The sequence below is a fragment of the Lytechinus variegatus genome, chromosome 10 (assembly GCF_018143015.1).
Source record: "Lytechinus variegatus isolate NC3 chromosome 10, Lvar_3.0, whole genome shotgun sequence".
In the NCBI taxonomy this organism is placed as follows: Eukaryota; Metazoa; Echinodermata; class Echinoidea; order Temnopleuroida; family Toxopneustidae; genus Lytechinus; species Lytechinus variegatus.
In genome coordinates, this window is record NC_054749.1 from 19,251,241 (window position 1) to 19,278,832 (window position 27,592).

The 27,592-nt window shown below is 35.4% G+C and overlaps 1 protein-coding gene across 1 annotated transcript in view; it reads right to left on the reverse strand.

Moving 5' to 3' along the window:
• Positions 1 to 27,592, reverse strand: part of LOC121423056 (neurogenic locus notch homolog protein 1-like) — a 47,824-nt gene that overhangs the window by 10,633 nt on the left and 9,599 nt on the right. The window contains exons 4-37 of the mRNA XM_041618330.1: positions 26,632 to 26,863; positions 25,748 to 25,825; positions 25,097 to 25,210; positions 24,501 to 24,614; positions 23,711 to 23,824; positions 23,060 to 23,173; positions 22,473 to 22,586; positions 21,909 to 22,022; positions 20,990 to 21,100; positions 20,284 to 20,409; positions 19,742 to 19,855; positions 19,079 to 19,192; positions 17,656 to 17,769; positions 16,761 to 16,874; positions 16,010 to 16,123; positions 15,121 to 15,237; positions 14,441 to 14,554; positions 13,813 to 13,926; positions 13,179 to 13,292; positions 12,583 to 12,696; positions 11,955 to 12,068; positions 8,181 to 8,408; positions 7,620 to 7,733; positions 7,194 to 7,307; positions 6,373 to 6,486; positions 5,441 to 5,554; positions 4,825 to 4,938; positions 4,307 to 4,420; positions 3,826 to 3,936; positions 3,091 to 3,204; positions 1,878 to 1,991; positions 1,351 to 1,464; positions 690 to 800; positions 105 to 218 (exon numbers count right to left, since the gene is read on the reverse strand). Of these exons, the coding sequence (XP_041474264.1) occupies positions 105 to 218; positions 690 to 800; positions 1,351 to 1,464; positions 1,878 to 1,991; positions 3,091 to 3,204; positions 3,826 to 3,936; positions 4,307 to 4,420; positions 4,825 to 4,938; positions 5,441 to 5,554; positions 6,373 to 6,486; positions 7,194 to 7,307; positions 7,620 to 7,733; positions 8,181 to 8,408; positions 11,955 to 12,068; positions 12,583 to 12,696; positions 13,179 to 13,292; positions 13,813 to 13,926; positions 14,441 to 14,554; positions 15,121 to 15,237; positions 16,010 to 16,123; positions 16,761 to 16,874; positions 17,656 to 17,769; positions 19,079 to 19,192; positions 19,742 to 19,855; positions 20,284 to 20,409; positions 20,990 to 21,100; positions 21,909 to 22,022; positions 22,473 to 22,586; positions 23,060 to 23,173; positions 23,711 to 23,824; positions 24,501 to 24,614; positions 25,097 to 25,210; positions 25,748 to 25,825; positions 26,632 to 26,863 (4,078 nt within the window). The remainder of the gene's footprint in view (positions 1 to 104; positions 219 to 689; positions 801 to 1,350; positions 1,465 to 1,877; positions 1,992 to 3,090; positions 3,205 to 3,825; positions 3,937 to 4,306; positions 4,421 to 4,824; positions 4,939 to 5,440; positions 5,555 to 6,372; positions 6,487 to 7,193; positions 7,308 to 7,619; positions 7,734 to 8,180; positions 8,409 to 11,954; positions 12,069 to 12,582; positions 12,697 to 13,178; positions 13,293 to 13,812; positions 13,927 to 14,440; positions 14,555 to 15,120; positions 15,238 to 16,009; positions 16,124 to 16,760; positions 16,875 to 17,655; positions 17,770 to 19,078; positions 19,193 to 19,741; positions 19,856 to 20,283; positions 20,410 to 20,989; positions 21,101 to 21,908; positions 22,023 to 22,472; positions 22,587 to 23,059; positions 23,174 to 23,710; positions 23,825 to 24,500; positions 24,615 to 25,096; positions 25,211 to 25,747; positions 25,826 to 26,631; positions 26,864 to 27,592) is intronic.

The window sequence follows — 27,592 nt, forward strand, 5'->3', positions numbered from 1 at the left end:
AAGCGATGGAATGTTTATTTTCATGATAAATTTGCCCTTTTCACATCCTAGATGGTGACCATTTTATCAACCTGTGTGTCATTGTTTGAACATTGAATACTTACGCAATTCACATCTGTCGCCTCCCCATTCAATGGGGCACTGGCATATGAAACCATTGACTTCATCAATACAGGATCCTCCATTGAGGCAAGGTCCACTCGCACAGTCGTCAACATCTGTAAATTAAAAGTATCAATATGTTTGGTCATTTATGTATGATATTATTGGTACATTCAATACAACAGTTTTACAACAAGGTAGAGGGCAGGGGTTGAGAGAGGTTTTGGGGATTAAGAATCTGAAGCTATCACAAGTCACAACCTTTTCCCTCTCCATGTTTTCCTAAGTATGACCTACGGAGCTATTATTTTGTGTACCTGAATTCCATTAAATTTTATTAAATAGCTCAGTATTGACCACCCACCCTAAAAGAGGAAAAACCATAGCTTTCATTCCATGAATACCAAAGACTTTTTCAAATGGACTTTTACCTCCTTGATAGATAATAGGTTTACTATAATGTAAGAGAGTAAAATAAAATTATGTAGGAGAGATCGAAAGATCAGCTAGAAGTTTAAGTAGTACCTCAATAGATAAATTCATCATCATCATCATAATATGAATAATAAATAATTTCAATGACTTACTCTCATCACAGGTGACACCACGGAAGCCTGGGAAGCAATCACATGTATACCCGTTGACCATGTCAATACAATCGCCATTTATACACGGGCTACTGACACATTCATCAATATCTGAAATGAATAAATATAAAATCATAAAATCGCCGTTGATATTTAGGATACTACATTATAGCCTTACCCTGGTATACACACTTGGGTTACTCTTATAGTAACTTTGCCATCCAATGGCAACTGCCAGAATAAAGGGTTCTATGTAAGTTACCATTACATGGCAAAGTCACCACTTTAATAGTAACTTTTATGCAACGGGGCCCGGAACTTTTTGTACTTCTAGCCTTTTTGTAAAGTAATCTCTTGAAACAAATATGACATTGCCACTTTGGATAACGTCAACACCAGTGGTGCAATAAGCCAAGATTTTGAGGTATGGGGGTTAAGCAAAAGTGTTATATATATTATAAGGATGAGAGCAAACGAGTAATTTTTTACTCTTTTGATATACAAATCTAATTTTTATAATGCGCCTTTCAAACGCGTACTTTATTGCATGATGGCATAATACCACCTGCTATGCCAAAAAACAACAATCATTAAATTCTAAGAAACAACGATTTTTAGAATAACTGTCGCGGGGTGCTTATGAAGTCGTCTATACACTTACTGTCATCACAGAGAGTTCCTGTCCATCCTGATAAACATATACATGTGAATGAATTAACACCATCCACGCATATTCCACCGTTCTGGCAATTGTTTGGGTCACAGTCATTGATGTCTAAAAGTAAGATTGATAACATTCAGAGAATGAATTCAATATAACGAAAAGGTTAATACAGCGCATTTCTAAACAATATCATGTATAATATATCTTATTTCAGTCTTAATTTGAAACTGCCTTAACAATTTAAACACAAAATAAATCAATACATGAAGTATTTTGTAATAGGGGCATCTGGCTACTATGCTGATTATTTGAATAAAAATACATAGTTAATATCTAACAATCACACCTCGATAATAGCTATTTCAGATTCCAATAATTTTTCATTCAAGGTTTCTTCTAAAACGCGAAAGCAGTTCCTTATCAGTTTCTCTCTTGACAAGAAATCCTTCATTTTAATAACAGGAATATTCGTTATATATTTGCATTTACAAGCTGTCATTGCACATTAAAAGTGCTATACTTACTTGTTTCACATCGGGTACCAGTAAATCCCAACACACACTGGCAAGTAAATGAGTTATCACCATCAAAACAGACGCCTCCATTTAGACAAGGATCACCAGAACAATCGTCACCCTCTGGAAAAAAAATGAATAGAAATTTTGATTGCATGAATGTTAAACCATTATGTATATTGAAATTATTGGTATTATTATTGTTGGATATCCAGTCAATATGGACCGTAGCAATAATCAATTTACCGCAATGTGACAAGGAAGATGAAATCAAGAATGAGTACGATCCCTTATAATTTTTTACATCTACTTAGTCACGACCTCGGACTATTGGGTAAAAATCATACCGCCTTTACTACTGCGAGGTTGCTGAAAGCATATTGGTGTACCTTGTAGCCTCTCTTAATGATTACATTAAATTCAAAAGATAATATTTCATCATGTTTACATTCTTTTGATTAAGTTAAGGTTTATATATTTTATTCCACATGCATAGTGTAGGTGTAGGAAAGACTAATATAAGTGCGAGCACTTATTCTTTCTCAGTTAGATTACTGCAATAGTTAATATAATGTTTTGTCAGCTAGGGATAGAAGAAAACTTGAGGTTATTCAGAATCGTGCCGCTCGATTAATTTTTGGCTTTGGGTCCCGAACTCATACTACACCCCTACTTAAGGAACTCCACTGGCTACCTCTATTCCAACGTATTCAGTTTAAAGTCTGTTAACATGGAAACAAAACTCTAAATCAATTGGCACCTGAATATCTTAATAATACCATCAAATTGTACACATCCTCTCGTAATTCTCGTTCAATTACTGACACATGCAGACTTTGCATTCCCTTGTCAAAACTCTCCTCTGCCGAACAACGTTTTGGTGTAGCAGCTGCCAAGACTTGGAATGCTATCCCTCTTTCAATAAGAAATGCTTCCAGTGTTCTTGGCTTCAAATCTTCCCTTAAGACATACCCTTTTCCTCAATAATTAATTTCCGTTTTTATTTGGAATATTGTGTTAATTATTGTAAATGTTAAATTATTATTCATGCATTGTACGCGCTGTGGTACTTTTTGTTTTAGCGCCTCTAAATATCCATTATTATTATTATCATTATTACTGCTATCATTTCTGTTGCCATACAAAACAAGAATCCTATATACAAGGGGATATTTACCAGCTGCTCAGATAGCCATCTCTTCTTATAATCTTGGATACTTACCAATTTGGCAGTTTTGACCAGAGAAACCAGGAAGGCATCTGCATTGGTATCTATTCTCGAGATTGTCACAAGACCCTCCGTTCTCACAAGGCTGGCTGAAGCATTCATCAATATCTGATAAGTAATGGAATATCGTTTCAAGGCAGGTTGCAAGGAGTACAAGGTGTAATTCAAACCAATTTAAGTTGGTGGTGATTCTGCAACATTTTGACCAACGCAAATATATGCAGCTCTGATAAATGATTGAAATAATCTGAATTAAAAACTATTTTACCCACATTTACTTTCTTTAATATCATGGACTGATTTATCAGATTTTGAATATGAATGACAAAAATTCAAAAGCACCAGGCTCCTAAAAAGTTCTAAAATATCGTATTACGATTTCGAAAGTTGAGACGTCATACTTAAAAAGAAAATGCCCTTGTAACTCCTGCGTTTGCGAATCTCTTGGATTACGAAACTAACATTACTATATGTTGCTAATTATTATTGAAAATATTGTCTTGCGATTTCCTTAGAAATTTACGATCCCATATACGTGGCATAATTCTGGCATGACTTGTTTTTTTAATTATTGCTTATATGAGGAGTGTTAAAGTGAAGTAAGAATGGAAAAGAATATGGTTCGGAGATACAAGAAAGTTTACGACTTTAAAGAATCGTCTTATATTGATCAAAATCATTTCGAAAAAAATATAGGTAGGAATATAGATTTATTGTAGATAAACGTACCTTCATCGCAAAGAACACCAGTCCACCCAGGTCTACAAGAGCACGTGTATCCATCAATACCATCTACGCATTCTCCATTCACACATGGACTGCTAGCACATTCATCAATGTCTAAAGGATGTAAAAAAAAATTGTGACTCGTTAAACACCAATAGATCAACGATGGTGTAGAAATAATCTAATGATATTTTGCTTCTATATAGCACTTAATGAATCGGAACCTCGTCCCTAAGCGCTTTGCAGATATATCATTACCCCGTCCCAGTCATCGGAACATGACATGCACGCACACGAGAATAGAATGATACACATGTTTTTATTTCTTTTTAATTTGAGTGACTCTAAATAGCAAACGGGGTTTCTCGTTATTTCATCGAATTAAACGGACAGAGTAATAGGCGTGTTAGCAGGCTATATATATATATATCAGGGAGAGAAAATACAAAAGAGAGAAAACTGAAAACAGTGTATTTCTACTTACTAATTTGACAACGAGTGCCGATAAACCCTGCTGCGCAGATGCACAGATACATGTTAATTCTATCATCACAAGTAGCTCCATTCAGACAAGGATTGCTGGAGCATTCATCGACATCTGGATGAGAACAAGAACATTAATGACATGTATAGAAATTAACATTTTATAATCACCACCTACACCACCGCAATCATCATAATTATCGTCACCATCATCATCATCGTCATATTTTTTTCTTCTTTTTTCTCCTTCATCTTGAAAGAAGACTGTCAACTTGATAACAGGAACGACCCGAAGATTTTTTCAAAAGAGGAAGCAGGCTGCCTGTAGTTGACTTATTGTTTCTTCCAAATTCGAGAAAAGTTGCAACAACTTTGCATGTGTGAAAACCAAGCACCCTCCCACCAATACCCCTCTTGCTCCTTTTCCCACTTGATTGTTCCCTTTCTGACCTGAAAATTTTGATAGGTACTCTCCATCCTATGGTCTCACTCCTGAATCTAACAACATGGGAATCTTACCTATTTGACATTGAGATCCAGTCCAACCTGAAGCACAGAAGCAGGTATATCCTCCAATTACATCCTGACAAGTTCCTCCGTTTTGACAAGGGTCACTCTCACATTCATTAACCGCTGTACATGTGTTTTAAACAAAACATTTTATTTTACTTTGTGCTAAGGTGGCAGGATCATTACAATTTACTCTTAGAGAAATCATTTAAATGATGATATAAAACAAGAACCTCAGAATTCACTTAACTTAAAACAAAACTTCCAAATTACATGTATGTGTCATCAAAAAGGAAACTTTATCCAGACAAAGATAAATAGGCACACATAACATATGGAATAAACGACAACAAATGTATAACACTCAACGTGCTCTGTAATGACATTTTTTCTGCTACATTTATCATGACTTTTTATACCAAAGATTATTCAAAATAATTTTAAACAATGATATTGAGAAATTATGAAAGAGATGATTGATAACAAGAAAAAAAACCCTGATATTTGAAAACATAATACATATCAATCTTTGCAATGAATGATAATTTTCTGCATTTCTATCCTGATGCTATTTGCTAATGATTTACCTAACTAGACATGCAAGACATGTATGATTAGGACTTACATAATTCGCATCTTTGACCAGTCCAGATTGCAGTACAATCACACGTGTATTCATTTTGCCCGTTGATACAGGTTCCACCGTTCTGACACGGTAGGCTGTGACATTCGTTGAAATCTGTATTTAAAAGAATAAACGTCACTCGTCTCATAACTTGGGCAGAAATATAAAGGAACAATGGTGAGAAGAGCATGCACCAATAAAAGTAAAAAATTACAGCGTGTCATTTATAGGGTACAGTTGTTCTCTTTCTCTTTTCAACCAGATCAATAATACTTTCGAGTATAATCGATAATTGAGCTCATTTTTCAACAAATGCCTAGCCTAGTGAATCGATCAAGATTTCTTATTTTGGTGTGGAGTATTTGATGAAAATTATTCAATGTATAAAAAAGAAGGATAGCTGATAAAGGATCAACTCTTAATATTCTTCTTCCATATGAAATGTACTTTTACGATATATTAAACTATTAAAACTGTGGATCTATCCACAAGCCCTCAACACAACTTATCCCGTCCGGTTTACCGTGTTTTAAATCATTTCACTCGCAGGACATAATTGTTTTGGTAAATCGTTTTTAGTTATCAGAGGTAGGGAATTATTGGTGTAAGAAGTATATTTGGAAATGTATACAAGCAAATCTACTCCCATTTGGGCTATTTCATAAACTGTATTAAAAATTTGGTCCCGAACGTATCCACCAGGCAAGTGCCTCGAAAGTATATCCCTCAGTATTCTATTTTGTTATTATAGTGTACTGAGATCCCAACTTTTACTCTACCAAGGCCCCGGAACACAAATATTTGTGCTTGATCTTAGGACTGACTGCACTGATCGTCGTGTGCAATCAGGCGTTTAGCGATCAATCACTAGGGTTTGTGTTACAAGCCCCCAGTAGGCATCCGAGCACCACAAAACTTGTTTATGCTGTTACCCATTTCACATGTTGTTCCTTCCCATCCTGGTGCACACTGGCATGAGAAGGCGTTGTCTCCTTCAATACACGTCCCACCGTTTGCACAAGGGTCACTTGCACATTCACTCAAACCTTGGATGAACAAAAAGTAGAGAAAGCACAATGATCTCACAATAATAAAGAAATATTAATGGCATGACATTTCAAGTATTAATCGACGAAACGACTGTCAAATCAGCCTTTTTTTATTCACATGGATGCTAACAGATGGTAGGCCCTTTTGGAATTGTGACATGAATTCTCTTGTTTTTTCCGCGCATCATTATTGTGCTTTGTGTTGGATTTTTATTTTAGTTCTACCAATCAATCAATATTATTATTATTTGGTTGAGGGATGTGGGTCGGGGCATTTTTGTCATTTTCGTATAATTACTTCATCCCCTGCTCTTAATATGTATCTTAAATTATAGTATTCTGCAGTTGTGATATATGAATATAATTTGTTTGTGGGGGCAGGGTACATTATTTCTAATACTCCGAAATGTTGCACTCGATACGAAATCAAGTGAGGTATTCGAAAAATTATTCACCTAAAGAGAGAATTTTTAAAAAATCAGAAGATGGCAAAAACAAAGATAATAGTGGAATCAATTTTCTGTATGCCATAAAAAATAGGCACAAAATATGGAATAATAGTATATGTAACAAAGGCAGTCACGTCTCTGAGGGCTTATAGAGGGAACAAGTATTGTGTATTCTTTGTTTCTTTATTTGCATTTGTTTTAATTCCCGATGAAACTTTGCAACAATAGGATGATAAAATTCTTAAGGAAACTTACTTGTTTCACATCGTGATCCAGTCCAATCTACAGTACATGTGCAGGTAAACGCGTTAACTTGATCCTTACAAGTTCCGCCATTTAGACAAGGATTGCTAGCACACTCATCGATTTCTGAAAGTGATATCAATCGAAATATGAGAATCTACACGAACAAAGGTTCTGTCTAAAAAGGTACTCTTGGAATGAGGGAGGTCCAAAAGTATTTGCTTTTCACAATAATTGGTCGAAACTTTAGAATGTAGCTGAGAGTTGTTTAACACGCCACTGTTTTTAGGAGGATGTAGGGCGCAAAATCCAAAAGTAATTCACGATAGTTTGTAGACCTATGTCTAAATCATTTTGTCGATCAGATTTTAAAAATTTACCCTTTTTGGTGTAAGCTTTTAAGGTGAATTATTTTTTTCAAAATATTCCTTGACTCACCAGTCTGGCAGTGGTCCCCGATGAAACCCGGGAGACATTGGCATTGGTAGCCATTGACCTGGTCGAAACATCGAGCATTGTTCTGGCATGGGTTACTGAGACATTCATTGATATCTGAAAAATAGAATCAAGAAACATTGGGAGAAAATGTGTTATTCTGCAAGGAGAATATGTGTAGCGAAAAAAGAGAAATATTTCAACACTTTTGTATTTTCTTTTATTATTGAATACTCGAGAAACAAAGAAAGGAGAGTATAATTATGGTGGCCATAATTGTAATATAATTTTCATACCTACATCGACTTTAACATAACATGAAATGATGTGAAATGATGAATACGACGATTATTATCAGGGTGTTGATAAAGATAATATAGGAGATAGTGACGATGATGGCAATGCTTATGACATTAAATGTGCTCATGATGGCATTGGTGATGACGAAGATAATGATAATGATGATGGTGGTGGTGGTGATAGTGGTGGTGATAATGATAATGATGATGATGATATTGACGACGATGGAGATGATGATGTCCCCATTTTCTTTCTATATCTCACCTCCACTACAGGTCTTTCCTGTGTAGCCTGGTGCACAGTTACAACTGAAGTTTGCCACAAGATCGATGCAGTTAGCACCATTGCGACAAGGGTTATTCTTGCATTCATCGATCTCCACACTGCAATCAAACTCAGTATAACCCGGTGCGCAATCACAGTTGAAGTATGTCGCTCTGTTGATACAGTTTCCGTTGTTAACACACGGCTGAGGTGAGCATTGGTCGATTGCTGTAGAAAATTGAAGATATGAATGTGATAATTATGATCACTGAATCATCGCTTACAAAAGAAATCCGGTTTTGGTTCTAGATAGTGAACGCAATGTAGGTTTTTATCATAATTAAAAGCATATGTTTGTACAGAACATCTGAAAATAGGCATTAAAATGGTTATGCATGTGAAGTGAATAAGTACAGATTAAAGGCAAACACGTAAATAAGAGAGGAAATATCTGGTAAGGGCTAACAACTCCATTTGATTTCTAACTCGTTGTTCCGACTTCGCTATTATTCATATAATACAATTGTATACATTTCATATAAATATTCAATCTTATATATTCAGACTCGTATTCATGCTTCTCTACCTATTGCATAAACGGTTTGGTTATGATTTAGATACTACTCAAGAACATAGTCGGGAAAATTTAGCTTCTTTAGCCTCGAATGTAGATTTAGGTAAACTGTCAAAGTATAAACACGATAAGAGATATGTTGAGATATTGATATTTAACATAACAAAATTTCATTGATCAGGAGGCAGTGTTGTAGTGCCTTGATGCTCGGCCTTGGCCTTAAGGCGCCTTAAGGCCTATTTTTTCAAAGCCTTGGCCTTGAACATTCAAGCCTTGGCCTTGAGAGGGCCTTGGCCTTGGCCTTGAGGATTTTGAGCCTTGAAATTTCAAGGCATTTTCAAGGCATTTTCAAGGCTTTTTCAAGGCATTTTGTATTTTGTACTTTCATTTGTTTTATAAAAGTAATTATAAATGTTTCAATTGTTCTGTATATCTAATGACACTAAATACTACCAGTCAGCAGCAGCAGAAGCAGTAAGTGTACTTAGCAGTGCCATCAATTGCAATTATCATCACATAATTATGTAACAAAGAGAAGTGATGAAAATTAATATTTTTATTGGTAATATGATGTAATCATGACTAATAAGGATAATGACAATATCAACAATAATGATAACAATTATGATTAGGATTATAGTCAGTGGCGTAACTACAGGGGGGCACGTCCCCCCCCCCCCCATCAGCTGACTAAAAAAGGAGGAAAAGAGGGAGAAATGAAGAGAAACATAGTGGGAAAGAAGACATTATAATGTTATAATTATGTTATGTTACATTACATAAGAAACATTTTTTTCATATAAATGAAACATAATTGGCTCAGGACATATATGTCTTCATTGTTCCTGGTTCTCCCATTGTCTTTTTACCGAGATATATAATCCTGTTATACTAAAACCTCCCGTTTTCAAGTCAATATACACCAAACTACCAAATATATTTCCTCGCACTTCAAGTTATTCTTTTACATGTACAATAGTATGCTTCTTTTTCATGAATACTTTAAGTGATTGTCCCATTTTAAGGTCTTAATATAAAACATTTCCTGTCCGTGCTTACATTCGCAGTAGTGGATTGGTGAAAGATGTCTGCTCTCCATCAATTCCTAGAATGAGTCCTTAAAATGTCCCTTTTTCTGTTTTCTGATCTAAATATCAAAAATTTTCAGCTCGCGCTTCGCGCTCGCATCATTTGGTTAGTGAACTACGTAAGGTCTTCTTGAATTCCTACAAACAAGCCTTAAAATGCCCCTCTTCAGGTCCGAATTTCCTAAATTTTCAGCTTGCGCTTCGCGCTCGCAAGATTTGATTAGTGAGATGGGTATGTTAATCATGATTACAAGTGCTTTATGTGCATGTAATTCTAACAAAATCAGCAAGCGTTTATTGGCACTCCCATTAAATGACTATGGTGAGATGTGTATAATCTTAATAGATAAAAGATTCCTAAAATATAATCCTTAAAATCTTCCTGTTTGGGGTCAATATTTACAAAAATTTCAGTTCGCGCTTCGCGCTCGCATTATTTAGCGAGACAGGTACGTATCATGATTACAAAAGATTGATTGTAATGTCCCTTTTTAGGTTTGAATATCAAAACTTTTAAGCTCGCACTTCGCGCTCGCAATAATTGACTAGTGAGATACATGTCCGTTTATTGGCACTGTCCTTATAAAAATATCTCTATTAGGTCAGTATACCTGGCAACTGGACGCGCTTCGCGAGCTCACCAGGCAGTTCCAAGTTTTTGCTGGTGTCCCCCAATGCCGTGACCCACGGTACGCCACTGATTATAGTGATTTTATGACAGGAATAATTCTGACAGATCTGACTGCAATTTTGAGAACAATTTTCATACTTTAAAAATAGCTTACTGTAAAGAATGATAACAAGGTTGATTTCTATTCCATTAGGTTTTCCTTGTATTATTTTCTTTGACCAACAAACTTCAATTTCGTCATTTCCAAATGGGCTATGGCATCAATGGCATGATGAGCCAAAAAGTTTTTGAGGGACCAAGCATGGCATACAGAGCAAAATTTTAGGTTTCAAAATCAACAATTTTTGGATTGTGCTTGCATAAATTATTGTTAAGTAAGGTTCGCATTCAATTTACACAAAAAAAAATGCCTAGAATGTCTAGTTTTTAGGTCGGAATATTACAAATTTTTGAGCTCGCGCTTTGCGCTCGCATTATTTGATTAGTGAGTTATGTATCCTATTTATGAGTCACCAAATGCAGTCCAGAACAGCTTCCTTTTGTGGTCAGTAAAAATTTCAGCTCGTGTTTAGTGCTCGCGTTAATTTGTTTAGTAAGATGCACACCTTTTTCATGATTACAAAAACAGCTCGAAATATTTAAATTTCATTTCTTATTACATCTTATTACAACATCTCGCAAGGATGCCCTTTTATCAGTGATTAGCACCATAATTGACCCAAAATCGAGTTTTACAACTTCAAAATTGATTTTTTTTTCAAAACCACTTGCTCGCTATGCTTTCTATAGCGGGAAATTAAAGCCTAAATCAAAATATCTGTCTTATCAATTAGAAATCACTTAAAAAAGCTTTGCTGAACTGCACCAAAATTCTCATTTTGACTTTGTAAGTGCATTTTTTGCTTTGACCTCCCCCCCTAAAAAAAAAACACATTCTGCCTCCCCTGTACCAGGTAGAGGAGAAAGACATATGTTGAGAATGGGCATGCGAGGATCAGATCACCTTGGTAACAATAATTATTGCAATGTGAATCGCCTAGAACAATAATTAAATGTTTTTATGTCTAAATCTACATCATGAAATTATTTTCGTTTTAAATGTACAAGGGTCAAAAATTTTGCTCGCTCACACCTTTCATACATTTGGTCCTGTGTGTCATGTATGCCGCCTAAGCATTGTTGTCTAATTTTTTCCATATATTGTACAATTGAAATGCCTTGGCCTTGGCCTTGAGGTTTTCAGGCCTTGGCCTTGGCCTTGAGTTTCCATGCCTTGGCCTCAGCCTTGGTTATTGAAGCCTTGGCCTTGGGTATTAAAGCCTTGGCCTTGGCCTTGGAGGTTTGAGCCTTGACTACAACACTGTCAGGAGGAAGGTTTTTTTCTGGACATTAGCCTCCAAACAACTACCATAAATAATTACAAAATGGCAATATGATCTCCAATCTGCTGATTTCCCCCTTTTTACAAAGATAATACTTACGACTCTCGCAGTTGACACCAGTGAAACCGGAAGCACAAATACATTCATATCTATTCACTCCATCTACACAGAATCCATTGTTCTGACAGGGGAACGATGCACATTCGTTGATACCTAGAAAGTAAAATGTAACAAATACAAGGTTTTCTATAATCAAGAAAAAACCAGTAAATGATAACTAACAGACCAACCAATACTTCTTGGCGACCCAGATATATGGCGCTATGCAAATGCTGTGCATCATCATCATCATCAATACTTTGATTTAGGACATGAAAGTTTTCATAAATAAACTGGATTTTAAATTCATAAGAATTTGTTTTTCCAGATATGAATAAAATTTTCCCTATTACAGTCCACTAAAACACCTTGTTAAAACAATACCTCTTTATTTATAACGCACTGTGTAATCATTAATTTATAATGCGATTAATAGTGCACATTGACATGCTTGACATTCATCTGAAATGATGAATAGTCCTCATGAAAAGCGGTCCTTGGGTCATAACTTCTTTATTTATGGATCGCGGTCGGTATGTCTCCGTGAATAGTAAACTAGTTCTAATAAATGACTATCGGCCCTGAAGGTGTGGGGAATTACATAGAAGAAGGGAGAGCTAATACTTACTGACATCACATCGTTGACCTGTCCACCCGTCTGTGCACGTACACGTGAACCCGTTCACTTCATCGAAACAAGTTCCTCCATTGTTACACGGGCTTCCCAAACAGTCATTTGTATCTGGGAATGAAAACAAGAAAAGGTACATGTATAAGAGAACGTCCGAATAGCTAAAATTGTATTTTATGCTTCAAAGAATTCTCTGTTAGCGAACATATATCTTTATAGGTAGGATCTTAAAAAAATCATGGAGACCTGCAATTCAGCTTCAACGTCAAAGTATATACGTTGTACAGTTCTTAAATTATGTGCCAATCGGATCTAACTTTGATAAGGAAAATATTACAAATGATCAGAGCAGGTACGTCCTTATGATTTTTTTTCTTTTTCAAAGAAAGTCTTTATTCAATATTTCTCCACAACGCATATAAACAAATGCAAAATGTATGTGATATATCAAATTCAATATCATACATATACACAATACATAATTTAAATAAGCTCGATGTACGTCCTTATGATCATGATGATGATCGAAATGAAGATCTATAACTACTACACGAAAAGTATCTTGGGTTTTTTCCATGTAGGTATATACTTACTAATATCACAGTTTTCTCCTTCCCATCCTAACACACAAGCACAAGTGTAATATGTAAGGAAATTGGTACATGTTCCAGAGTTCTGGCAAGGGTTGGTTGCGCACTTGTCCATTTCTGCCCATATGAATAAAATTCAGAGATATCTAGTTAGAAATGTAGTAAGAGTTCCTGAAAATAAGAAATCATAATCAAAACACAGTTTGATACAAATATTTGAAGAAATAAACATTTATCAGTAAACGATTACATCAATGTCAATATATCTTAATATATCTGTGCACTGCAAATGCAAATTGATTCATTTATATTTGCATGTGGATCAATTGGTTTCGTTATATATAAAATATAGTGTTCTTTTATAACACATGGCGACTTGCATGTGACCCTCTGCAAAAAATTGTACGAAGTTGTAATTGGAGATTTGTACGAAGTTGTAAATGAAATTGTACACCTATGGTTTATTACTTCTTTTGTCTTCGTTTTGATTGATAAATTGATTTCATTTGCACAAATATCATTAAATGAGTAACACAAATTAAAGATAAAATGTGTGTGAAAATATTTCCTTTTTAAATCTGGCTTCATAGATTCAAACAGATATCACATGATCATAATGGACCAATGATTTTCTTACCATTCTCACAGACTCGACCTTCATAGCCTGGTTCACATGTGCATGAGAAGTCATCAACCAAATTATTACAACGACCACGTCCACTGCACAACTGACCTTCACACTCATTGATATCTGTAAAAGAGGAAAAAGATCATGATTATGAATGGTCTTTCCTCATTTGCCATAACATCTTGCTCATGGAATGGACAGCACATTCAGAAAGAGCCCAAGGACAGTCAAAACTTGTCAAAAAAAGTTTTTAAAAACTAACCAGAATATACAAGTAACCGATTTCATCGATTTAGATAATCAAACAGATCAAATCAAATCAATTATTCACTGCGCAAATTATAATAGACTTGTTGGCATTGTAACATTCAATATCTTATTTTCCTCTCCACGTAAACTGTATGATACTATAATAATATAGTACGGAAAACCTTTTTTCAACAATGATAATGCATTTTTCTGTACACGTCAACAATATATACTAAAGTGGCTTGCAGATACAGACATTCATGATGGTTTATATAAATACTAGTATCTAAGTCTTCTGAAATCAAAGATATAGAAATAACAAAAGACAGAGTGTACCAGAACATAAGTGGTAAGTAAACATTTTAAAGAGGGAAAATATCGAACTTACCCTCGGCACAATTAGTTCCGGTATAACCAGGGGCACATATGCATGTGTACATATTACCCCCACTGACGCAGGTCGCGTTATTCAAACATGGTTTCGATAGGCACTCGTTGATATCTGTTGAGAATGGAACATAAATCAACACAAGATAAAACAAATCATCGCATATACATTAAGATAGGCCTACAGAAATAAAAACAAGAGTTTTCTTAGAATTAACACTTGCAAGTTTGCTATTCTTAAATCGGCATGTTCTGGAAAACTAATTTTATAATTGCACGTGTTTATTATATTATTCTTGCTGTTTAGAACTGTTATAAGATCATGATCTTATTCGCTATCGATTGTGTTTGAAAGATCATTTTAGGAGGTGTAACACGAATGAATTTGTTTTTCCAATACACAAATATCTATTCCAAAGCCTCATATATAAGAAGGGGCGGTGGAGAAATTTTACGACGTATTTCAAATCAATTAAATTACCCCTACCTATATCGGTAAAAGATAAAGGATATTACCAACGCAATGTCGAGAACATTTACGTTTCATTTTTACCTCTGTGATGACCCACCCGAAATAATCTAGCTCATAACAAGTTTTAAGTGACCTTTGGAGGAAAAGGGTTTAAAAATTCATTCAAAAACATATTTGAAAGCACCAATAAGTAAAGTAACGATTCTTACCAATCTGGCAGAATGTACCGGACCATCCGGGTTGGCAGAAACATTCGAAGGCAAAGTTTGGTTGGTCTATACATATTCCTGCATTCTGGCATGGTGAACTTGCACATTCATCAAGATCTAGAAGAAAAAAAAAAGAAATAAGTTTTCCACCTAATCTTAAGACGTAGAGTGGCAATGATATATAAATAGGAGCATTTTTAACGCAAAAATGAGGAATCGTCAGACGCAATAACCTTAAGGGTGATGAACTTATTGGTATATAACAATCAACTAAATACAGGGAGACTAAAATATTTCGATCTCGCATATGGCTAGTCGACGATTCCTCTATGCTGCTTTCACATTTAGTCACAACTGCATTGAAAAACAATATTTGATTTTTTTTTAATACAATTTAGGTACAATCTGTGATTATGGTCAACAAGTCCATTGGAAATAAAATGCAAGGAAAATGATTCCAGTTTATGTGGCGCCTGTCATTGTTGCAATTGTAAAATAGAACAATTTAATCATCTTGGTATCTGATTATTCCTCCAGTCTCAAATCAACGTTATAGTGTAAACGTAAACTCTATATTAAAGTTGTGTTATGCCTATTCTGATGTCATTTTTTACATTCTTATCTTTTTATTCCTTGTTTATCAAAATGTAAAATATCGACGTTTGATATATAGCTTTTCTTTTACTGAGTGAAGCAATAGCATTAACTTAGATCCGTATCAATATTTGTCGCTTAAGTGAGGGTTTGTTTTAAGTGTGCAAAATTTATTACAAATAAGATCGAAATGGATAAGATGGATAAGACATATATAGTTGAATCCACTCGAGATTCTTCCTTTTCCTTTTGAAGTACACACTAGAATATGTAATTATCGTGACAATAGCCTTACCAGTTTCACAGATATTTCCTGCCCATCCTGGCATGCAGTTGCATGTGAACATGTTGATGCCATTAATGCATGAGCCACCATTTAAGCAAGGATCGCTTAGACATTCGTTGATTTCTGAAATTCAAGGGTAAATATGTATGCAAAATATAGGTTAGATTTGCTTAAGAGATATAGACACTGTATATCGTGGATTAAAGAATGAGAGACAGAGAGATGATACAGAAAAAAGAAAGCTGATGAAAAAGATATTAAGGCCAAAATGGTGTAAGGAAAAGAAGTAAACCTATGTGCGGAAATTATATGGAGAAATAAAAGGAAAATTACTTGTTTGTATTATTTTAATCCATGACAAATTTTCCAATCGATCAAACAGAATACTTCTCCAGTTACATAATTTTTATTCATTTGTATTCTTTTGATGCAGCTTTTTTAACAGCATTATACTTTAATATTCAATAAAGTTTCAAATGTCTGGAACCGCTTTATAAAGGAGTTGGAAGGTAATCAGACTAAGCACGTCTTTACAACAACTTGAACTTGTTCTCAGGTAATATATCCGATTCTAAACCATCCAAAATAATATCAGCTAAAGTTAATGTAGGCCACCATAATGGTATTAGATTGAAATCGTTATTTGAAAGTAGCATTTGAAATAGAATGTAATATTTCTCAAAATATGATGAGGTCTTTAGAAAATTTTATTCCTAATCTCAAAACATTACAAACACCAGACAGCCTTGGTCCAACATACCCTGTTCGCAGTTAGTACCCGTATATCCTGCTCTGCACGCACATAAATAGCCGAGATGCTGGTCGAGGCAAGAAGCACCGTTTTGACACGGATTTGATGCACACTCATTAATTGCTGCAAGAGGGTGAAATATCAGAATCAGTATTTTTATGACCATCTGAAATACATTTGCCTATTCTTTCTGTCTGCATAATGTTATTCTTGTGTTAATGCAATGAGTTAGTAATTGATTTTGCCATCTTCCGGCGTTATTTGTTTTGACATTCACCTTCTTCTCCAAACAATTCTTATCAGTACCATTGATTAATAGTTCGTTTTTTACCTTTTGATCGAGCTTCATATAAGTAGAAAAAAGTCGTGTTTCGAATGGTAATACAAAGTGTTTAGAGATGGAGGTCATTGAATATCGAAGTACTTAGACGAACAGGACATACAGTGGATCACGACAAAAACGGTCATGAATAGGTTTATGGAACGAGATACACGTATCATGTAAATGCGTATGTCATATTGAACTGAAATATGCTTAGATAAAGGAGCAAGGATTTAGAAAATCGACAACACGTCAAACCTAATCTCTTTGCTAGCCATTGGAGCGTTGTGGCCCAGTGAATTAGTCTCCGGACTCTGAAACAGAGGGTCGTGAGTTCGAATCCCAGCCATGGCGTAATATCCTTCAGCAAGAAACTTATCCACAATGTGCTGCACTCAACCCCGGTGAGGTAAATGGGTACCGGTATATAGGAAGTAATTCCTCAAGAAGCTGTGTACGCTGTGAACGCCTAGCTTAGCCGGGTAATATAGCAGCGCCTTGAGCACCTAACAAGGTGGAGATGTGCGCAATATAAATACCCTATATTATTGTTATTGCACATATAAGATATAATTGGCTTACATGTTTCGCATCTTGTTCCGGTCCAGCCAGGCAGACAGATACACTCAAACGCATTGGTGAGATCCTGACAAACACCATTGTTCAGGCATGTATTAGGCTGACAGTCAGGTGTATCTAAAATGAAGGAAAACAAACTCATGATATTGACATTAGAGAGTTGTCGTTCGAGATCGTTTGAAAGACGTTTGTCCCGTGATGTTTTTACTAAAGAGTTTGGTCCTGGATTAACTGTCGAGGGGTAATTTTTTTACAAGTGGTTGTCTAAGAAGTATCTTCTAAAGGACAATTTTTTGTATTAAGAAGTTTTTATTTGTCATCAACTTCAATTCATACATGTCATATATAAAATAGAATACATACATCAAATGCAATATATCTTTACAAATTAATATATGAATACATAGTAAACTCATTTAGTTTTACACTTTACATTTTCTCTTTTTTCCTTCAGTGTTACAATAAAACGTAATAAACTCAACGTATTCATTTTTTTTTCTAGTGTCAAAATAAACACAGCCTGACAGAGTTTCCAAATTCACAAAACCAATCATTAATACAACCTAGTCGAATTGAAGCCATTAACAAGGATTTTAATATAATTTTAATTCTGTTATGGATCTGTTAGCTAGATCATCATCGATGGTAGAAAGACCAGATGGTAGTTGTTCTAATGGATGGTTGTCATAGGGTATATGCGTATTTTATTATAATACTGAAGATAATCATAAATAATAATAACAATAATAATAATGGGCATTTATACAAACCGATCTATCTAGAAATTTTCTATTCCGAGGCCCACAAAAAAGAAAGAATTAGAAAGTTTGGACGAGTGTCAAAGTGCCAATAACTAATACTGTTAAAACAGACAAGACTTCAGTCGAGATTTGAAGGTCTCCAGTGATGGTATAATTCTTATATTCAACGTCAGATTATTCCAGAGAGAAGATGCTGAGGCAGAGAAAGCTCGCACACCATATGCTACACGTGTCTTGGGAGTCTTAAGAAGTTGTTGGTGTGATGATTTTAGGCGGGCTACGAGCTGGTGTATCCCAGGGGTGGCAAATGGTAAGGGGGATAGCAATCTGGCTACTGGAACATGCATTTTACAAGACCAGCCGAATTTTGAAAGTGAAAGCGAACTGATTTTTACGCGATGGGAACTGTATTTGGTTAAACCAAGAACATCATTAAATCTATCACTGTAAATTCAGGAGAGCAATGTGCGTATAATATTGTTATTTGGATTGAAAAGAAATTAATTACTTCGCTAGGCTACCTTGGTGGAGGTGGATTCTCTAGCCAACTCAGACGTAGCGTTCAAGCCCAGGAGAAAAACTGTCTACTTAAGGTTTGAAACAGAGTTCGTATTCAGATTTTTTTTTAAATTATCTTGGGGGAAAGAAAACGAGTGACCGCTTACCACTTTCACATCGTTCTCCTTGATACCCGACAGGGCATGTGCATCTGAAACTATTCACTTCGTCAGTACACGTTCCTCCATTAAAGCAGGGATTGGAGGCGCACTCATTGATGTCTTCAAAGGAAAGGAATTCACATGATGATACCAGTTAAATGGATTACAGTTTACATTATACGGATCCCGCAACGTCACTCAAGATACATGTAGAGCTACCACATGAGGGGGGGGGGGGCAAGAGGCCTCCCTATCACCTCATTTACATACGACATTAAAATGGTAAAAATGAGAACTGAGAATTTAGTAGTAAAAAAGAACCCATCTGAAGAAATGAATATTATGTTTTTCTTTTTCATTGAGAAAAAGCGCAAATAGATATTTATCAATCCTCCCCCCCCCCCTCTATTAGACACTGGCATTTTAAAGGCCAATTCAAGTTCTAAAGAAACAAACCCACCAAAATTAATGACATGAATTATTAGAATGAACGGGTTAGAAAACGTTTAACAGAGTAATGAGCTCCTAGGAGCAATAATAATATTTATGATCTACTACTTAAAAATGGCATGCGACTACAAATCTAACAAAGACTAAGTCATTTGGCAACACTTTAATGTAAAAAAAAACACACAAACAAACAGAGACATAATATGTATGCATATTCACCTATTCCACAGTTTGTTCCTTCAAATCCTTCCTGGCAATTACAGGTATAGAAGTTAACACCATCGACACAGGTTCCGAGATTCAAACACGGGTTTGAAGAGCACTCATCAATATCTGTTGAGTTAGATATGCATTATGTAGACAAAAAATAGCTCACTTTGACGTAATAGTAAAATCCTTCATAAAATCATAAAAATACCATGTAATGTTCTTTTAATGCGTTGGGGTCACAGGTCTAAGCGTATTTTGTTTTCAGTCCGTTATCATCTAGGGTTTTAGATGAACAGATTTTAGAATCGATCACAAAGCGATTATTGCATATTATCTAACTTTATTTTTTTCCGAAGTCTATTTGCGACTACAAATCTAACAAACACTGAGTCATTTGGCAACACTTTCATGTAAAAAAAACACACACAAACAAACAGAGACATAATATGTATGCATATTCACCTATTCCACAGACAACTAATCTTAAGTATACCGAATAATAGACATATGACTTCCAACTGAATTTTAAACAACAATAATATGGCACTTACCGACTTCGCAGTTAACCCCTGTATATCCTGGTCGGCACATACACGTGTACATGTTTAGACCATTTACACAGGTTCCACCATTCTGACATGGATTGAACCCACCACTTGATAGACATTCGTTGATATCTGCAAAGGAGATGTTGGATCAAAAGTAGACACAGGCAAATTAATAACAAGAACATAGAAGGTAGGATGGCGTTTTATCTAATAAGACTTCTCTGAGATTGGGGAAAGCAACATTATATTTATTTAAATCAGCAATGATAATTAACCTAGGACAGGGTTGGGGCGTATGGTCTCTCCCCTACCCCCTTCCTCTAAATAAACGTCTATTTAAACATGATCTGTAAGCATACGAGGCAATTTCTTTTTCGTCAGATTTTCCCATAGGATCGCCACCGATCGAAGAATTGAAGTTATGATCACGCAGTCTTGGTGTAGGCAAGAGACGTCCAGAAGGTAAGGGAAATGATTTAAACTAATCCTTGAAATATAACGACCCACCGCAGGCATAGCTTTGGACCTTTTTTTAACCGAATCTTATAGGTGTGTATGATGATTGTAACTGTAAGGGCTAGAATGATCTTTTAGAATAATATATCATTGTTTCATCCCGTGAATAACGGTTCAGTCAAAAGTCCACGATCCGATTTCTGAACTAGGTATACGGACCTTATCAATTAATTCAGATTCTCTGACAACTTACCAATGTCACAGTTGACACCAGTCCACCCTGGGTTGCACACACAGGAGTAGCTATTGACATCATCCAAGCAGCGACCATTGACACAAGGATCAGATGCACACTCGCTGATTTCTGAGATAAATAGAGATCAATGAATGCAATTAGGCTTCAAGTTCAAGTTTATTTCAGCCAATCAAAACAAGAGACATATTACACAGTTAAAAAGTGAGAATACATGATAGGTTTGGGACGCCATAGAAACAGAGCTTGTGAGAGGGGCCCCTTACATAGAGCATTACAGCAAGAATGAGATGAAAAATATATACAAGGATAATCTAGGGAGTAAATAAGAAAAATACATACATCTTGGTCATTTTTTAAAGGTGAATAGGTTACAAATGCTCTTTATTTTTTTAATTATTTTGAAGAAAATAGCATGTGAAAGCTACGATGAACATAAGAATTCATTTTTAATCACCCGAGATAATCCACTGATTCTTCAATCATGCTTATTGCCAAAAATTATTTTACAAAAATATCTTGCCAAAAGTCTAGCATTATACACAGATGATATAATTATACCACGTTGCCATATCGCACAGAGGTAAATTTACCCCGTACAGAAGCGGATGTAGGACTTGATATCATGACAAGCAAGGAGAGTAAATTGTGGATGAATTTCGCTGGCAATTTATTTGAATAACCAAGAAAACAAAAACAGAGTTTCCTCTCCCCTTACTACAAACACGATTCCACACACAAAAAAAAATCTGAAAAGCAGAAAATGTGTAGGAAATTAGTAATTTATTAAAATGAGGGAGACATTTCATCATATTAAAAAAACATAATTAATGCAAACTTTGGTGAGTGGACATGTCGTTTTCCCTGGATCTGCGCTTTTCCATGAGTAACCCAACATGGCAGTTACACTGATACTTACCAGTACTGCAGATAGAGTCTGTGTAACCGGGCGGACAGGAGCAAACAAAGTTATTGATTCGATCGGTACATGTACCACCATTAAGGCAAGGATTGCTCGCGCACTCGTCAATATCTGGAATAATAATGAAATAAAAATAACACTTTTTAGATTATTTCATATAGAAAGATAAGCAGTAGTAGATAAAAAGGAAAACTGTCATCAAACTGAATGAAAATGATATATTATCCGACTTTCATTAAATGAATAATGCGAATGAACGCCAAATATTTCACTATCTTCCCGGTGGCTTATTATTGTTAATGACCACACATTAGTATTTGTGATGAGTATGCCACACGTACGTAGTGTTATCTGATACATCTGTGATTAAAATGAACAGATGGACATGAATGCGAGGAATTCAGTTGTTTTTTTAGAGGTACTCGATGTAATGATGTGACGTCATAATCATGATTGACCAACAAATCTTAATCGCGGCATACGCTGGTGTGACTGTGATTTCGAATGATGCAGTTTCTTTCAAGACAAAACGAAAAAAATGAAACAGGATCCTTTTCTTACCACTCTCGCAGTGAACGCCCTGGTAACCAGGCAGACAGGAACATATATAACGATTGACACCATCAATACAACCACCATTATTTAAGCATGGGGTGCTGGCACATTCATCAATATCTGGGATGGGGAGAAATCAAAATTACAATTCACATTGTCCTGTGAAATATACTTGAAAAGTAGCTTTGCACTATATTAATCTTGCTTAAAAGGTATACACATATACTACAATTAAATGAGTCTGTCTGAAGGTGCCCTGTTTCATGAAATCAATAGTAATTATGAAATCATTCCTCACTGTAAGTACAAGTCAAAGCATGTTCCCAGAGGTAACAATTTAAATATAGATAAAATATGTATCTCAGGGTGGTGGGATAAACCCATTGAAGAGTCTCGAGAATGGAAGAAGGTACTTTACAGAGATAGGCACAGTTGAAAATACAGATGAACAAGTATATCGACACCTCATTGGCATAATGTCCAGCATAGATATGGAAATGCTCTTGATACCACCATCTAACAATGAGTAGCATACTTCCAGCTTTTAGTCCCAGCGAAGCAAACATAAATGGCATGGCGATAAGCAAACTTACTGGTCTGACAGTTGTCGCCTGTGAACCCTGGAACACAAACGCAGGTATAGGCATTGATGCCCTCGAAACACTGAGCCCCATTCAGACACGGACCAGAAGCACATTCCAATATCTCTGTAAAATGGAAGGAAAAGATAAACTCATTTGATATTTTATGTCGAATTTCCAATATCCATATTGTTAAACATACTGCCATTTGACTAAAATTAAACTCTAATCGGTTTTAAGAAAATATTAATCAAGGGTACGGTCGAATTTCCCTATCTTTCATAGATTGGGTAAACAGTTCGGTTTGTCAACTATTAGCCAATCGTTTATCAATATTTTTGAAATTTTAACTAAAATTTGATCATGTATCCTTCTTATCTTTCTGAAATGTTCATGTCTATCCATATTTTTTTCTCTTACTCTCTGTCTCTTTGTGTCGGTATCTGTCCCTTTTTCTTCAATTAACTGATTCTTTCCCTTTTGTGTCTTAATAAAAAAATTAAAGAGCACTGTTAGTTTTCTGGGTTCTTTAATGTTTCCGCATATCCCCGGCTTTTATTTAATCTGTAATATTTCGTCTTTCTCTACCCTGCTTGTTACCGCTGTGGAACATCCGATATATTCTAATAAAACAACTATCTTTGACATGTATATAGGTCTTACCAGTTTCGCAGTCAGTTCCCGTCCATCCAGGTGCGCACGTACACGTGTACATATTACGGCCATTGTTACAAGTGCCTCCGTTTTCACACGGGTCACTCAAGCATTCATCCAAGTCTGAAACATAATGCAAATTTCATGAGAAAGAATTGATTAATCGATTGATATCATTACTTACCCAAACACATATATTGATACCTAAGTGGTGTGAAATCAATCTACACGAATTGCCAGAAATGATCTTTGACAATCCAGCCATCGTCTGTGTCCACTCGGGACGGTACCAAAATGAGTATTTTTTCTTTTTGGTCCGCTTCAATGTAGACTTATTAGTATACATGTAGTACTCAACATTAAAAATGAGGGGGCATATTAATGATTGTTTTTATTTCTTGATCAAATCAGACAAATAATGACTAGCTACCCCGAATTTTTATCAGTATCCTGCGTTACGAAATTACGAAAAACTAACAATACGTGTACGTTCTTTTTTATTGCTGCAAAAATGCTTGAAACGAATGTAAATATGTTGTTCGGTAATTTTCTGACATTTTCAAATAAGATCTTTCATTTTGGGCTACACACGAAGGCAGGAAAGTTTCAGGTAGCACGCAAACGCATGATAATTCCCCGAGGAAAAAAATACTCGAGAGTAAGCGAGGAGCAGAAACTCGCCAGATGGCCTTAAAGATGGCGATACCCCTGAGGACGACCTCCCAATCCCCTTGAGAGACGTCATATCAGAATTAGGGTAGTTGTGATAAAACTATATGAAAACAAACAAAAAATTTACCGTCTTGACAAGTAGGGCCAGTCCATCCATTGACGCATGTACATGTGAAGTCCAGACGGTTTGACTGACAGATCCCGCCATTGAAACAAGGCATGGCAAGGCAAGGGTCAATAACTGGATAAAAGGAAACAACAAACAATATCATGTTATTAAGTAAATTTTATTCGTAACTGTAAGAAGAAGCTTCGTGCACATATCTCTGAGCACGTTTTGCTAAGTCCACGATTAATGATACTCACATTTAACTTCAGTTTGACGTTCTAGTAAGCATCTATTCACCATCCCTATGTCTAATATATTTTGTATGGCGACCATATTATGTCAAGTGATCATGACGCAATTTAGTTATCTGAACACCAATACCACCGTCTTTTTTTCTGTCGTAGCAATTGATGCTTGATAAAAAGTTTTCATGTCTTTATTTTTTTCAGAAGAACTAATTGAGTAGTTTTTGGAGATTTTTGGAGTTCATTGCGCGGGCATGACCTTGCAAATAAAGAGAAGACAAGAAGGGATTTTGATACTTCTCAATTGAAATGAAAGAATCTAGTTAGAACTGATAATAATAACGATAATAAAATAGATAAATAACTTACTCTCTTCGCATCTGACACCCCTAAATCCGGTGGGACAGGCACAAGTGAATGTGTTATCGCCGTTCAAACACGTGCCCCCATTTAGACAAGGGTCGCTTGCACATTCGTCAATATCTGGTGGATGAAACCAAAAGAGAGAGAAAAAAAGTTTGTTAGGGATGAAACTGAATCGATGACAAAGGTTTTAAACTTTCAATTAACAGAGATTTTTTTTTTTCTATCAATAACTTTCTATGAGCAATGAATCGTCGTAGTCCAGTATGTTTTAAATCTGGAGACAACGACTAATTTCAAGGCGAAACCGTTGTCATGGTAGTAGTCTGAAATGAGGGATGTCCTGACTCAATCAAGAATAACACAGATGAAAAAATAACAATACTTTGAGAAAAAAATCTATACATGAAGGTAAAGTAACAAAAAAACGAGAAAGATTTTATCTCAGACATGATTTGCCGACTGATGCTATTGCCTTCCGAAAAAGGCCATTGATACAAATCTTTCGTTACTACTTTCTTTACAATCTAACTCATTTAATTCTCCTATGGGGTATTAGAATAACCACATATTTCAATAGATGAGTAGTTTAAAAGGGATTGAGTATAAAAGCTTTTAAAGTTACAATGAAGAGGAATTAGTAAACGTATTACTCACCAACGCATGTGAAGCTGAATTCTAAATCAATGCAAGCCTGTCCTGGGTCACATGGGTCACCAACACACTCATCGGCATCTGACCAAAAGAAAATGTGAACAAAATCATTGAATAGATATTCAAAATTTATACAATATTCATGACGTAAGAGCATGATAATAATGATCAAATCAGGAATAATCTCCACAGCTTTCTCTTGAAAGGTGACGTTAGTTCGAATGCTAATTTGTGTATTGTTTCAGACTATTGTAATGCAATAGAAAATTCAGCGTCTGAAACAAATTGTAAATATTCATATTCACCACTCTAAATATTGAGAAGTCTCGAATATAAGGAGAAAACTTGAAAAAATGGGATTATAAATGATAATTAATCACAATGTAGCCTCTATCTCGAAATATGCATACATATTTCCAGATGTAACTAAGGTTGCCGATTGTGAACCATAATTGTACACTGACTGGCCACGGTTTAATTGGTTCAATATCTTCTGCGCATACAGTTTGCAACTCTGCACATGATCATGAATTGATTCTTTTACTTATGCTCTAATTGATGGACCACCATTTAATTAAAGTAGACAAATGTGGAGAAAATATTATTCTGAAGCCAATGGCAGTCATATGTGTAGTGAATCAATTGACTAGGCGATGAATGTCCATCTTTTTGGGGTCCAAGTGAATTGTTTTATTTTCTATCAAGCATAAAGCAATTATAAAAAAAATACCCCCCCCCCGAGTAACAGTTGTTGATCGTTGCTCTCAGAATATCAGCAGGTGTTCTTCATTTCACTACAGTCATGATAATTTATACGCAGCCAGAATAATTGCGCCTATTTTGAGATGGAAATATGTAAGATAGCAGGAGAGAAATAGACGACTTACCAAATAGCCAAGAAAAACTAAAGCCCATCTTTTGTACGTTTCTATCTGTAAAGAAGTTCACCCAAATAACGTCAGACGAGAACTCGAAATCAGATGGTGATTCGACACGGCCAGCGCTGAAGAGAACGCGCAGGGATGGGTCGACTCCAATGTTGATCAAAGGCCCTGCTGATAATACGAGTTCGTCTTTAAATTCTTCGATGTCAATTGGCCCGTTGAAAAATATTCGAATCTGAAGACGTAATAAGATTAGGTATTCAAGAAAAACATGTTTCCGAAAGTCTGACTCTGAGTCAAGATGAGATATTTATATATACCGCAACATATTTTTACAAAATCCATTAACAGGAACGAGCTAGAAAGATTTTTTGTTGTGAATACTTCTTCATCAGAATAGGACCTTAAAATTCAAAGTAATCAATCATTTGATATTTTTTCCAACGTTTGCTTACATTCCAGTAACTAAAAATAATTCCAATGGACAGATTTTGAAAATTTAAGACCATAAGTATTTTCTTTTCAAACTATAAGTGATATTGCATTTTCATCATTTTAAAAATTATATCTTTCAAATTAATGGAAATTTTTAAAAGTCTGCTGGAACAAAAACGGAGATGATATAAAACTTTTCTTTTCAAAATATTAGTTTTTGAAATACCTAACTAATAAGATGATTTCATTTTAGAAGTATTTCAGTGGTAGTGTTGTTCTCGACAGGCAGATTATACATGTATTACATCCATTGGATGTCTGCCGGCGGCCATCCTCTCCCAAAGAAACCCGTAAGGGAATATCTCTAATTTATTTATTTTATTCATTCACATATATTTTATCTACTTATTTATCAATCTATTCATTCTTCTGTTTATTTGCTTGAATGTTTCCTTTTAAGATACAGTGCAGTCCCATTAAAGGAATTAATTGACCCCTTTTTTCAATGGAACCCTGTCGAATGTACACA